Source organism: Hemicordylus capensis, chromosome 4 (genome assembly GCF_027244095.1).
Source record: "Hemicordylus capensis ecotype Gifberg chromosome 4, rHemCap1.1.pri, whole genome shotgun sequence".
NCBI lineage: Eukaryota > Metazoa > Chordata > Lepidosauria > Squamata > Cordylidae > Hemicordylus > Hemicordylus capensis.
Window position 1 is genome coordinate 181987360 of NC_069660.1, and position 15114 is coordinate 182002473.

General features: G+C 43.4%; 1 protein-coding gene across 2 annotated transcripts in view; it reads left to right on the top strand.

Moving 5' to 3' along the window:
* Positions 1–15114, top strand: part of LPCAT1 (lysophosphatidylcholine acyltransferase 1) — a 77431-nt gene that overhangs the window by 21288 nt on the left and 41029 nt on the right. Inside the window, exons 3-5 of one of the 2 annotated variants that reach the window (XM_053248203.1) lie at positions 3020–3234; positions 12985–13055; positions 14957–15017. In XM_053248203.1, coding sequence (XP_053104178.1) covers positions 3020–3234; positions 12985–13055; positions 14957–15017 — 347 coding nt within the window. Of the gene's footprint in view, positions 1–3019; positions 3235–12942; positions 13056–14956; positions 15018–15114 lie in introns of both variants that reach the window. The other variant, XM_053248202.1, reaches the window with a different exon arrangement.

A 15114-nucleotide genomic window follows, 5' to 3' on the forward strand; every position in this document is an offset into this window, starting at 1 on the left:
ACAAGATCTTGAGGGTGCTGCTCCTTCTGAAAGATTTTCCATTTGTTATCTCTACGTGCTGTGCAGTGCAGTGCTAATCCTGGGATTAACGCAGGGTACATCTGATTTGGTAGAAACGCAAGAGAGTTGCTGAGCAATGCGGTCTATCCTCATCTATGAAGTCATTTGAAAAATAAATATATAGGATATAATGTGGTGTTCTGCATATGGGATGATTAGGCAGGCTTTGAGAACTGTGTTAAGGAGAAGGAAATCCAGGCATGTACTTCAGCAGACACATCTTTGGGGAGAAACCTTATAATTCTTTGGGAATGTGCCTTCGGTTGTGGCCAAGAAGGTTGTAGAGAAGTATGCTATTTCCCTAGCACTATGCTCTTTTTCCCCCCTAATCAAAGCCTGGCTTTGAGGGGCAAAGGCACTAGAAGGTACTGCTGCTTCAGGTCACAAGGAGATTATATAACATAATGCTGAATTTTAAAGCCAGTGTCTGTAAGTAGAAGGGATGTGTTTACTCCCTGGTAGCAAAAGTTTAGGGAAACAGAGCCAGTGGGGATTTAAGGTAAACATGCTTTGGACAATCATTTGGAGTGAACGTTCAATGTTTCAGTGGTTTTTCCTTTCAGAAGCTGATAAGATATATGGAAGGGAGATGCCTTAGGTTACATTCAGTAAAAAATCTTTTTGTGTTTATATTTATAGCCTATATGGTCTTTATTGCTGGTTCATGAGTTGCATAATGTCTTGATATTAGCATAGGATCAGGGGTAATGGCTGACATGATATGCAAGCCTGATGGAAACGAAAGGCATTGGGGCACCTTTCTTGCTACAGATACAGAGGCAGTGACCCCACTGTTGCCGAGCGGTGGTTGCGCAAGCAGCCTCCATGCAGTTCCTCCTATTTGCCATAGTGATGGAAACCGTAGAAATGCTGCTTGCACTGCCAGCAAGAATGACACCACTGCTTCTGTTTTTGCAGTAACAGTCCCCGATGCCTGCCATCACCATTGGGCTTGCATATTATGTCTACCAACAGCTTCATAACTGTCAAATATGGTACAAAAAACATCCTACTAATACTGCATCTGAGAACTAATGTTAAATGGTGGTTAAGGTCCAAACCATGAAGCTATAGAACCAAAAAAAGGTCCAGTTAGATTCAGACTTCCCCCATGAACTTAGGTAAACCACTTTTCTGCTTCAGCCCACATCTATAATATGGGGATAAAAATATTGACCTGCCTTACAGGGTTGTTGCAAGGAGTATAACATGATAATTTATATGGTGTGCTATATAAAAACTTATATATCATCATAATCAGAAAATACAGAAGTTCATTTTTTAACTCTTGCACTCCGTTTTCTTTATGAAAACTATTAAATGGATTACTAAGATACTTTAACAGTGTGAAAAGTACATTTGCAGACCTCAGAATGCTGTGTTCTTTGTGCTTGTGTTAAATAGAAAGTGCAATAAATGTGTTCAGGAAGTCCTTTTTGGTTTACTTCTGTTTGCATTGTCTGCAGTGGGCTTGTGGTGTAGATTCTGTAGCTTCTGGAATTGTACATATGTTCTCCTTCAGAATCGCTGTAATGGCTTACCTTTAGTGATGAATCTTGGCTGCTTCTTACTCCCAGTTCTACAAGCCCTCCTGTCTGTCTGTGGGGTGGTATCACTCCTAGTTACAAGGCCTGTTAGACATAAAAGATAGTCAGATTCAGGCTCAGCAGCTTCCCTTGTCCTGGCTGCACTACTTAACTGCCTGTTTAAAGAGGCAGTTCAGCTTCCTTTGTTGGGGAAGCTGTGGTGAAATCTATCATAAGTGTTTTCAGGAGGATGGGTTAAACTGATACTGTTTAACCAAACTTAAATCATTTAACTAGGGGTGTGCCCCAAACCAGAAAAACCTGTTTCATCTTGAATCGAACTGGACACGAGCCAAACTGAGACTGGTCCAGTTTTGTGCACACTCGAACCGGTTTCGGTTCAAACCAAGCCCAGTCCAGGGGGCAGGGTCAAAGCCATATTGGTAAAGGAGAATCCGGTAAGTGTTCCCCTTTACCATTAAGGGGGGGGCAGGGGGCTTAGCTAAAGAAAGTTGGGGCAGGAGGGTAGTTAAATTTTACCTTAAAGTTGGCGGTGGCTGAGGTGGCCGCATAGGTGGGTGGGGGTGGCGGTGGTGGGGACTCCCCACCCCACCCCTGCTGGAGCAGACAGGCCCGTTTTGGGCCCATTTTGGACCTTTGTGCATGCATGGAGATCAATGGAATGGTCTCTGTGCATATGCAGAAGCCATTTGCATGACCACATTTTGCACATGTGTGGAGGCCATTTTATTGATCTCCATGCACAGCGGCCCAAAATGGGCCTACCTGCTCCAGCATGGGTGGAGGGGAGTCCCTGCCGCCACCACCTCTGTGGCTGCAGCTGGCAGTGGCAACTTTAATGTAAAATATAACTCTTCTCCTGCCGCAGCTCTCTTTAGCTAAAACCCCTGGTCCCCCAACCCTTTACTGATAGATAAGAACATTAGAACAGTCTAATGTCTAGTCCAGCATCCTGTTTCACACAGTGGCCCACCAGATGCCTTTGGGAAGCCCACAGGCAAGATGTGAGGGCATGCCCTCTCTCTTGCAGTTGCTCCCTTGCAATTGGTATTTAGAGGCATCATGCCCCTGAGGCTGGAGGTTGCCTATAGCTATCAGACTAGAAGCCATTGATAGACCATGAATTTGCCCCTTATAATCCTTACTAGATTCACCTTTACCACTATTTCCCAAGCCATTTCAAGCTGAACCAGGTCCAGTTCGTCTTGAATTCAGGCCAAACTGGTTCGGCTTGACCTGAGGCTCGTCGAGCCAGCTTTGCACACCCCTACATTTAACATAGCATAAAAACACTTCCAGAAAATTAGGAAGTCAAACACTTATTTTTCAATTAAGCAGGTTAATGTGTGGTTAGTGTGTTGTTTTAAAGTGACAATGTGCTAATATTGTTGTGGTCTCTTAATTATTTTCAGAGTTGTGGATGTCTTGCTGAAAGTAATCATGAGGACAATGTGGCTTGCTGGTGGATTCCACTGGATAAATGTGAAAGGCAGGCAGGCGTTGCCCACTGAAGCTGCAATATTGACTCTAGCTCCACATTCCTCATACTTCGATGCGATACCTGTAACGATGACCATGGCGTCTATTGTTATGAAAGCAGAAAGCAAAGATATTCCTGTGTGGGGAAGTAAGTCAGAGAAATCATTACTTTCCAAACAACATTCATAGTGAAGCCCTGACAATGTCTGGATTGCATGTGGTTTGAATAATTTGGGGGTGGGGTGGGGTGGGGATCAATTATAATCACTAGAAGACAAAAGGGGGTGACTTTCAGAGAACATTTAAGGAATTCTGGTTTGTATAGAACAAACATAAACTTGTTTTAAAGAACTTTTTGGAATGCAAAGGATAGTTCTTGCTTTTAGTATTCTGTTGCTGAATAGAGATCAGCAACTGGAGTCTCAAAGGACAATTCTGACCCCCTGAGAGTCAAACTAGATGTTATTTAAGCATGTTCCGTGCAGCTGCGTGCTTGTTTTTAAAATTTAAGTAGCATGCATGTGGGGAAGCAATCTAGGCTGGGACTGCAGCAGGGCAGAAGGTCATTACTCTTGGCCTCATCATGGTCCCAATCCAGATTGAGCTCCCCCATGGCAGCTGTTCTTCCAAGGAGAAAAGCTCTCATTCGCTCACTTTGGCACTTGTGTTCAGTGGTGTATATCATTTGGAACTGTATGACATTAGTGTGTACTAGTGTGACTAATATTAAGGAGAGAAATTCAGTGGCAAAAAGACTTTAAGTGCAGAATCTGAGGTGTTAATGACAGTTTGAACTCCAAAGAGCAAGGACATTCAACACTAAATAAAGTATCCTCTTAGTGGACTTTCCCCCCTTTGTAGTCATGATTATAGATATTAAGAGCTATACACTGCATTATAATGCATGCTTGTTGAAAGATGGTAAAATGTAGGCTAGATGATACTACTGTTAAGTGAATTCATAGCTGGTTGAGCAGCCATACCCAACAAGTATTCCTTAATGGTGTCATGTCAGCCTGAAGGGAATAATTGAGTGGAATGCCACAGGGCTCTGTCCTGGGCTCTTACGTTTTCAAAATGTTCATATATGACTTGGATGGGGGAATAGAGGGGATATCTATCAAATCTGCAGGCAACACAAAGCTGGGGGATAGCCAGTGCCTTAGAAGATAGAATTGATATTCAGAATGGTTTTAGCAGGCTTAAATATTGGACCACAACCAACAAGTTGGTGTTCCACGGAGACAAATGTGAAGTCCTGCATTTGGATCAGAAAAATCTACAAGCTGAACAAGAGGCAGCAGTATATAGAGCTGCTTAAAAAGCTACTGCAATCTTGGGCTGTGTTAACAGAGGCATAGAGGCTGTTCACATGATGCTTGTATGAAGTGCAGGGATCAAGGCCTATCCTAGCACTGCCCTCCCAGGTAGCCCAGGATTTTTACTGGACTGTTTACACAGGTATAGGGGTTGTCTGGATGCTAAGGCTGCACACCCGACTCATGACAGGATCCCTCAATGCACCATGCTTATCGCATGTTGCATTGTGGGATTTCTGGAGGCCAGGACGCATTTCCCAGCCTCCAGAATGCTGTGCATCTCACAAACATGCCAGTTGTGTGGGCACATGAGTCACACAGCCTGGGACCATGCCAGATCATCTGGGGGGAAAGTTGATGTTATCCCCCTCCCGCCTTTCCCAGCACTCTCTAACTGCTAACTGCACTCTCAACCCCTGCTAACTGAGCAAAAAGGCATCTTTTAAAAGTGGTGATTCTCTTTATTTAGCAGGGGGAGAGCAACTGGCCCCATCCAACCCCAGTACAGCACCTCTCCAATGGCTGATGCTGGTGTCAACCTTATGTTTCTTTTTAGATTGTGAGCCCTTTGGGGTCAGGGGACCATCTTATTTATGTATTATTTATTTTTCTATGTAAACGCTTTGAGAACTTTAGTTGAAGGGCAGTATATAAATATCCGTAGTAGTAGTAGTAGTAGTAGCAGCTCTCAAAGGACCTCTTCATGTCCAGATCATGAAAAGTAATAGATGTCTGAGGTGATCCATGTTCCATCACAACTGGGTCTTCTGCTCCTGTGCAGTAGATCCGGGGAGGAATCCATAGCTCCGATAGGTGCTTTCCAGTATTCTGAGGTGCACAGACAACGTCGGTTAAATAGGTGGAAAAGCAGCTTCCCTCTCAGTTCCTTCTTGTCCGCCACACTAGCAGCCATGCAAAGGTTCTTGCTCATTTCCCCATTGCTTCTTCCTTTGGCAAAATATTTGTTTTCGGTTTGACTTAGACTGTTCTCTAAACTATTCTCTATGGATCACCCTCCAATCTGGTCAGTTTATGCTTTTTTGTGTTTTGGACTTCAGCCTATCCTGCAACCACCCTTTTCAGATCTCCCCTCAAATTTGGTGATTCTGTGACTTTCTGGTTTTGACTCAGCTTGGCCCTCACTACTCTTTGCCTCATGAACATTTGGAAAACTTTCAAGCACTGTAAGACCTGCAGGGGTACTTTACCGTCCTCTGACAGGCATGATGAATGCCTAATCTGATTGGGGGAGAATCACAACGTGAATCCTTGTAAGATCTGCCTCTTGTTCTCCAAACAACAACAACAAATATTTATATACTGCTTTTCAACAAAAGTTTCCAAAGCGGTTTACATAGAGAAATAATAAATAAAGAAGATGGATCCCTGTCCCCAAAGGGCTCACAGTCTAAAAAGAAACCATAATATAGACACTAGCAACAGTCACTGGAGGTACTGTGCTGGGGCTGGATAGGGACAGTTACTCTCCCCCTGCTAAATAAAGAGAGTCACCATATTAAAAAGGTGCCTCTTTGCCCAGTTAGCAGACGAGGAAGTGCAGAGAACTTAGACTCAGAGCTGCTCTTTATGAGATTGTGCTCTGACCCCTGATGCCCCAACCAAGCCCGTCAATGTCATTGACACCAACTGACCCTCAGTCATTGACATCAGGATCGTCAACATCAACCACTTCAACTCTGAGTGTCTCCAAACACCGTGATGACTCGACCTTCCAAAAGCCAGCATCCATTGACAATGGTGATCACCATGCTCATAAGAAAAAGAGGAAACGTGATTGCTTTGATTCCCGACCAGCCTGAGCGGGATGCCAAGCGGCGACGTTGAAGCCAACATTGGGAGCAGCAGCTGTTTCTTCACTGCACACCCTGTCACCGTCCATCGCCCAGCCTTCAGGAACATTCTCTCCAGCACCTGGGCTAGTTCAAGCCTCAGCATTTGAAATGGGTGTCAGGATCGATATCGGCGCATCGGATTGCTTTGAAATCTTCGATGCCATCGACCTCTGAGTCTCAAGATTTTTCAGTGGCATTGATGGCAGGACCTCCCACTAAGATGATCCCCCCAAAGTTGACAATAATGCCTCTGTCTTCAACCACCTTGATGTCTACGCTTGTCCAGCATTTGATATGTACATCGATGGTACATATGTCTCCGGTGCCTTCCAAGCCACCTTCACCCATTGTGATCTCACCATCCTCAAAGCCAGGCCACTCCCCTCAGGGAGGTGGCTTGAGCTTTGACAAAGAGTGCCGTTACTCCCTACTGGACCCATCATCTGTTTCCTCAGTTGTGCCACAACACTGATTGAAGAGTCTCTTGGGGTCAAACAACACTGCCCCCCTACCTCAACCTTCAAAAGCTTCCTTTTGACAGAGGGACTGGATGATGATGACGCTGGTGCTATTCATTCAGTGCCTAAGACTCCTTGAGCCTCACCTGTACATCAATCACCAAGGTGCTCACCAGTCTACCCATGGAAGGAGTGCTACCATTACTCTGCTCTTCATCTGCCCGTATGTCCACTTGATTACCTTAGGTTTCCAGGAGCTCTTGACCCAGGTCATGTCTGTATACACAACAGGTACAGGGGTCAGATGCGCTTTATCTCTCCTGGTCTTCCCTATGACTTTGCGGATTACCAGTGGTGGAAGAACATGAAACTGAGAGGCCTCCTGTCTGAGCCAGGGACACCTGCTCCTAAGGGAAAGCATTCATCTGAATTGTTCAAACACCTAGCTACACCTGCATCTCTGCCTGCCCACTCTGTATCCGTAACACAATCACCAATACAGGACATGAGCAACCTCAGGACCTTGTACAACCTGAGGAACAGCCGTTTTCCGAGGGCAAATGTCACTCTGAATCATCGGACGGGGAGTCAGTGCAAACTGAAATCCCATCTGGCACTTCACCAGATGACCAAGTAACTGCTGTTCCATCTGTCTCATCTATTGAAGACACCAGTTCTTATCAGGTTCAGGTGGCAGAGATGCCAAGGCCTTAGGCCTCAAGATAAAGACTCCAATAGATGAAGTCAAGGATCCCGTCTATGACTTTCTGGCCACTTCCACAACTGCTCAGCCTGCTGCTCTGCCCATGCTGCCTGTTTTGGCTGGCACATCAAAGATTTTGTGGGATGCTCCAGTTACTTCCATGATGACCTCAAGAAGATTGGAGAGTCTCTATAGGATGCAGGAAACTTCTTGCCCATTTTTATTCAAACACCCGGCTCCTAATTCTCTTGTAGTGGATTGCACTCTGCAATCTAAATCTGGATGAAAGCACTCAGCTCTGGTGGACAGAAAAGGCCACAAGCCTGACGCCTTGGGCAGGAGATTTTATTCGGCATCCTGCCTGTCCTTAAAGATTGCCAACTATATGGTGTGTATGGTGAAATTCCATCATTCTATATGGGATTATTTGAAAACCTATCTGCATGACCTTCCTGACTCTTTTCAATCCAAATATATGGTGGCTTTATCCAAATCAGTGGAGCTAAGACACCAATACCTAAGCACTGGCAGGCACCTGACTGAACATGCTGGCTGCCTTCGAGCCCACTTGAGTCTAATATGAAGGACAAAATTGAGAACTTTGGTGAGGGTCTCTTCTTGGCTGATACAGACGAGACTATGAAAAAACTGTCTTGTTTCACTTTTGCACCAACTTCATAGCAGTCTTCCTTCAGCCAAAGGTATTGCACCTACAACAGATAGTAATATCAATCTAAGCCCCAATAATGAAAGGATTTCCAGCACACCACCAAATTTTACCTGAAGAGGTCCTTCCAGCAATGCTAATGTCAATCTCAGAAGGCAAAGCAGCAGGACCAGGATAAGTAGCCTTTTTGATGATGAGACCCTGAAAGTACCTGCACCCCCCAGTACCATCTCAACTGCCTCGCCCCTTACATTTCTTCCTGGCAACACATAACATCCAATGCCTGGGTGTTGAGTATTGTCTATGCCATTGAATTTTACTATTTACCTCTGTATACAGGTATAAAATATACCCACTCAGCTCCTACCCTAGAGGAAGAGGTTGTTACTCTACTTGAAAAGGGTGCTATTGAGCCTGTTCCATCTGGGGCTATGCAAAGTGGTTTGTATTCTAGGTACTTTCAGGTTCAAAAACACAATGAGGGGTTTTTCCCTATATTGAATTTGAGAAGGCTTAATAAATATGTTCATGTAAGCAAATTCCAGATGATCTCCTTGCAAGCCATTCTTGCTCTACTGTGGGAGGAGGAGTGGTTTTTGATGCTAGACCTGAAGGATGCTTCCTTTCATATAGGAATCCATGTCACTGCCAATTTCTTTGATTTTGTCTGGGCTCACAGGCCTATCAGTACATGGTCCTACTATTTGGCTTACCTACCCCCCCCCCTTTTCACTAAGTGTATGAGTGCCGTTATTGTTCATCTGCGCATGGAGGGCATTTCCATGTACCCCTTCTTAGATGACTGGCTCATAACTGGGAAGTGTTAAACGTCCCTTCATTCTGACATTCAGTATATTCTATCTCAGGCCCAGATCTCGAGAAGACAGTCAACTTCAGGAAATCCAACCTAACACCTCAACATCATCTTCCTTATATTGGTGCTGTCCTGGATGCGGTCTCCAAACACACCTTTCTCCCATGTGACAGGAGGACTTCTATCAGCAAGCAATCTCTATTTTCCAAGCTGTTCCTAAACAGAGGGCTCACTATGTAGCGCCTTCTAGAGTTGATGGCCTCTTGCACAACCATGATCGCATACACTCACCTGAAGATGCACAGACTGCAGCTCTGGTTCCTCTCCTCACTTCATGTCCCATGCCTCATCATGCGGCTTTGACCCCTTCTCAGCCTCTATCCAACAGATCCTACTGTACCTCACCTCCCTTAAGAGAGTGGGTGTTTTCAACACCTCTCTGTAGGTATACCTAGCAGTTATATCGGCTCGCCATCAGGGGTGGGATGGCTGCTCAGTCTTCATCCACCCGGATTCTAAGCATTTTCTTAAGAGCATTAAAAACCTCTGCCCTCCAGTAAGAGAATCTGTTGAACCATGGAGCTTGTCGCTAATCCTCTTGTCTCTTACCGAAGCTCACTTCGAGCCCTTCCTCTGCTATTCACTGAAGCACCTTTCCCTCAAAGCTGCTTTCTTAATAGCCATTATATCAGCCAGGCGGTCTCTCCGCTTTAAGGGCTGACTTGCCCTACACAAAATTCTACCCAGACAAAGTAGTACTTCATCCTGATCCCTCTTTCTGTCCCAAGATGGTTACTGACTTCCTCATCAATCATACCACCTACCTTCTTGATTAACCCTCCAACTCCTCTGAAACAGTCCATGCACTCCGGACGTTCATAGATGCCTCCTTTACTACCTTTACTACCGGACTAGGCCTTTCCATAGATCTAACAAGCTGTTCATTTCCTATTCTGGTTCCAACAAGGGATCCGCAGTTTCCCAACAGAGACTCTCCAACTAGCTAGTGGAGACCATCTTTTCCTGCTACAGACAACAAGGGGCCCAGCCTCCAGGCTGAATCCATGAGTGCCATTCCACGAGGGTCAGGACCACTTCTGCTGCCCATATGTTCAGGATTAGTATGACTGACATCTGCAAGGCTGCCACTTAGTCCTTGACTTGCTATTTGTGAGGCAATACGCTGTGGATCTCTGCTCAGCTGCTGAGTTCAACTTTGGCCAGGCAGTTCTCAAGAAAGTGCTCTGAACATGCTAGCACCCGCCTCTATCTCTGGAGCTAGTTACTCACCCAGTTGTGAGGGAATATAGACAACCTCGGAGATAAACAAGTTGCTTACCTGTAACAGGTGATCTCTCTGGCGATGCTTGTTCACTCACAACACCCGCCCAACCAATCCCACAGACCTGTCTTGCCTGGACTCCACTATACTTCATCTTCAGTCACATCACAGCGGCTAATTTAGGAACTGAGCGGGAAGGTGCTCTCCCGCCAATTTAACCAATGCTGTCCGTGCACCTCAGAATAGGTGAGCAGGTGCAGAGGACCCAGGTGTGAGTGAACATGGATCACCTGTGATATCACCTGCTACAAGTAAGCAACCTCTTTTTCTACACTGTTCTATGCTGTTCAGACCTCACGTTGTGTCCAGTTTGGGGTACTTCCATTTATGAAGGACATTGGTAACCTGGAAGGGGTTCAGAGGATAGCAACAAAGATGGTGTGGGGTCTGGAAACCAAGCCCTACTTCGTTTTGTATGTTTGTATTTTGAAAATATTTAAAAATCAAGGGGAAAGTGAAGAAATGTAATGTGGTTACCTTTTTATTTAGTAGCAATTGCTTTTTTCCTTTTGTGGTTTTGATGAGTAGACTGCATATTTAGTCTGCTCTTGTAAACTGGAGAACATCTATTTTAAAAAACCCCAGATTGATTGATATTCTCATTTCTGATGCAGAATAACACTGTGGAAAAACATTCATTTGGCTGAAGTTTTGATCTTGATCTCTTCCTGTCTTGTGTTTCTGGGCAGGGGTCTGTGTGTAAAATATTCTGGAATTCTGGTTTCAGCTTTTTCATGTCTTGTGAAATTTGTATTACATGGTTCTCTGATCTTATATAGAACCTTAAGTAATTGTGGCAGTTTAGTCTGTGGAGACGTCCTTGGATCATTTACTTTAGATGAACTTGGAGAGTTCAGTAATTTGCAGTCTTCTGGGGATTCTGCTTCACAGTAAAGGTCCCCTCTGAATGTCTTACTGTTTCACAGCTATAGAGGGAAGATGAGCAGAAAACTTGAAATAGTCAGTTTGGGTGTACAGGTGGTAGAATTCATTACCAGAAGTGGGGAGAATTCATTACCAGAAGTGGGGAGAGCATCTAGAATTTGTGATGGACTGTGAAATGCAAAATACCTATTTCAGTTGCACTATTTGAAGTAGGGGTAGTATCCTTGCCAGATGCCATGGACTGGGGTGGCCAGAGAGAATTAGCTGTGTTTACACAGTATTTTTGCCCCAGTATTTCTGTCCAGTCATGATTTTAAATCTCTTAATTTTTTAATATGACAGGCTGCACATCATAACCACATGAGAGTAACAATTTCCCATTTTGCCATATATTTAACCCCAGGTAGGTAAAGGATACCCAAGTTCACTGTTCTTTAACTTATAGTAGCACACAGCCTTGTACATTACACAAACATAAAGAAGGGACAATTGAACTGGGAAGGGTCCTTGTATCACGAGCTGGGGGTGAGGGAAAGAACATGAAGGAAATGTGGGGATGGAGGGAAAGGGGGAGAAGTTCCTTGTCAAATGAATTACTCTTGATGGTACAAGTAGGTATCTTTTACCTTCCTGGGGTTAAATATATGGCAAAGTGCGAAATTGCCACTCTCATATGGTTATGATTTGCAGCCTTTCATATGCGTTTGATGAGATTAACAGCATTCACAGGGGTTTCCAGGAAAGAGCTAGTTTGATACACACACTTCCTAGCAGAGTTTGTCTGGCAGTGCCACCTTTGAAGAGACTCCTAGCATGATTTCAAGACTAACAGTGCTGATGATTGCTAATGTTCCTGGGAGATGGCCTGCTGCCTAGTTAAAGGTAAAGTGTGCTGTCAAGTTGGTGTTGACTCCTGGCGACCACAGAGCCCTGTGGTTGTCTTTGGTAAAATATGGGCGGGGTTTACCATTGTCATCTCTTGCACAGTATGAGATGATGTCTTTCAACGTCTTCCTATATTGCTGCTGCCTGATATAGGTGTTTCCCATATCCTGGGAAACATACCAGCAGGGATTCGAACCAGCAACCTCTGGCTTGCTAGTCAAGTCATTTCCCCACTGCGCCATTAAGTGGTCATACAGCTTTTCTTGCGAGAAACAGGTTTCTGATTGATTCTGAACACAGTAGAAGGTGGCCCTGGTCTCTGCATACGTAGCTACAAATATGATGGAGTAGTAAATGATGTTGTGCAGTAGCATAAGTATAAAACTGGATTGCACCTTGGAGAAGCTGCTGCCATTTTGTATAGATAATACTGAGCTAGATGGAACTATGTTCTGACTCAGTATATGGCAGCTTCCTTTGTTCCTATGTCTGGCTTTTAAAAATCTTTTTGTTAAAATGTTATGCATACACAAAAAAAGAAAGTTAAATATTTATCTTTTATCCCACTTAGAACAGTGAATTGTTCTAACCACCTAAAGCTTCAAACAGGGTTAAGTGAAGCAATTAAATTAAGAGAAAATAGGGCTGGTGTGGCAGGAGGAGAAATGGCTGTTTAAAGTTTCAATATAGAGGCGGCAATAAATAGCAGGATTTTAGTTTTCAAAATGAGTTTTTTTACCTTAAGAATTGGTAACATTTTTCAACTTAGAAGAAAGTAACTAAGACTACTTTGTTTTGAAATGTGGTTTGTAAACAAGTCACCACTTACTTTTCTATTTATAAAGACAGTCAAGTACCCATTGTTATGCGAACCTAAACACAATAAAGGGATTTTCTTAGGAATATGGATATCTCTGTGTTTCTTTCCAGCTCTAATCAAATACATTCGACCCGTATTTGTATCTCGATCAGATCAGGATTCCCGCAGAAAAACTGTTGAGGAGATAAAACGACGAGCTCAATCTAATGGCAAATGGCCACAGGTATTGGTAGAATGTTTGTGATCTAAAGATATTAATTACCAATAAAGGGATATAATCTATTAGTCCTAAGAGATGCTATTTCTGTTCAGAAACCGCTTCCCCCCCTGAAGTTTTGGACATAGCATATAACACCAATTTCCATCTGAGTTCTCAATTCATCATCATCTTCAGTATTTTTTGTTTCTCTTCTATTTGCTTAATACTGGTGTCCTTGACATAAAAATAAGAAAACTGCCTTCCTGGATGAGACAATGTTCATTTAGTCCATTTCTAACAGTAGGTAGACAGATGTCTTTGGGTGTCTCATGAAAGGGGGCACGCATGCACGTCCTGCTCCTGTTGTTTTTAGAGGATGAAAATGCCCTCCCCCCCAAATGATGTTTTTGATAGGATCTGAATTAGAATTTTTAAATTGTCAGTTATATTATATGCGCCTTAAAATAAATTGGTTTAAAATACCTGACTTTAACACAAACACACACATTGGACAACTTCTAAACCTTTGGCAGAGCAGCATTCTGTCCTTAGAAGCTCCCTCCACTTGTGAAAAGAAAGTTGTGCTGATGCTCATACAGGGAACCCTTGTTTGAGTGCAACTGTGGGGAGCTTTCGACAGTGGGGAATCATTCTCAAAAGTTGAGGATGCCGCCTATTAGCTCATAATCACTTAACATTGAATCCTTGATCCTCTATCAAACATTTTGTATGTGTTATAGCCAGTTTATCTAAAGAAAAGAACCAGGTTCAAAATGTTGTTTCCTCTGAGGTCAGCCATTAGAAAGAAAAAACAATGGCCCAGTTTAACACACAAACACTAGATTCAGTTCCAACTCCAGATCCTGGTTTAATAGTAAGATTTGGCTAGAATAAGCCAGTAGTGCCCAGTTTGGATGTAATGATAGATCCTGGCTTGTGTTAAGACAGGGTCAGAAACAGAATCCTTCTTCTCCTCATGTACAAACAGGATAGGGGAGCACATACATTGAGGTCTAGAGGATTATGTATGAAACAAGCATTCAGCCCTGGCATCTCCACATGATGTCTGAACAGAGCCGATAAGTCATTTTTATTTTATTTATTTATTTTTACATTGATATCCCACTCTTCCTCCAAGGAGCCCAGAGTGGTGTACTACATACTTAAGTTTCTCCTCACAACAACCCTGTGAAGTAGGTTAGGCTGAGAGAGAAGTGACTGGCCCAGAATCACCCAGCTAGTCTCATGGTTGAATGGGGATTTGAACTCGGGTCTCCCCGGTCCTAGTCCAGTACTCTAACCACTACGCCATGCTTGCTCCTACATCATAAGTCATGCATTCTGTCTGTTGATTTCGACTCTGTCAAAAAAATCACTGGACCACTTCAGATGATTCAACTAACCATGATTTGTTGGATCATGAATGAATGTACAGAATTTTATAAGAGATTTCGTGTTGATCCACAAGGGTTAGAGTCTACATTTAGATGATAAAAAAGCAGTGGATGGGAAGTCAGTCAGTGGTTACTTCATGAGTATATTCAGTTGTCAAGGGAGAAAAGAGTTATTCTCCTTGATAGGAAATGAGTGTAGGAGGAGATCCTTTTATCATACTTGCTCCCTTGTCCACTGGTAGGACTTCTAACCTTCAGAGTTTGTAATTCCGAATATGAGAGATCTTTACAAATACCTGCATTTTATTCCAAACATTCTTTTCAGAGATCACTTTCCCTTTGTAGAATGCCTCGAGGTGTAACCTTGAAGGCCTTTTTGAACGGGGAATTGTCATAAATACCTTTTAACTTCGCATTTAACCTGAAGCAAATATGAAGACTTTAAATTCTGGCTTTGATATCTGTATGTTTTAAAGATGCACAGGATATGTATTAATTTGTAATATAATTTTCTTTTTATTTCAATTTAAGATAATGATATTCCCAGAAGGAACTTGCACAAATCGATCCTGTCTAATTACCTTCAAGCCTGGTAGGTGTAATGTACATCCTTCCTTTCCCATGTAGTGTTTGTATATCTTTAGTATTTGAAATCTGAAATGCAGTGCTCACCATTGCCTAGGGCCACT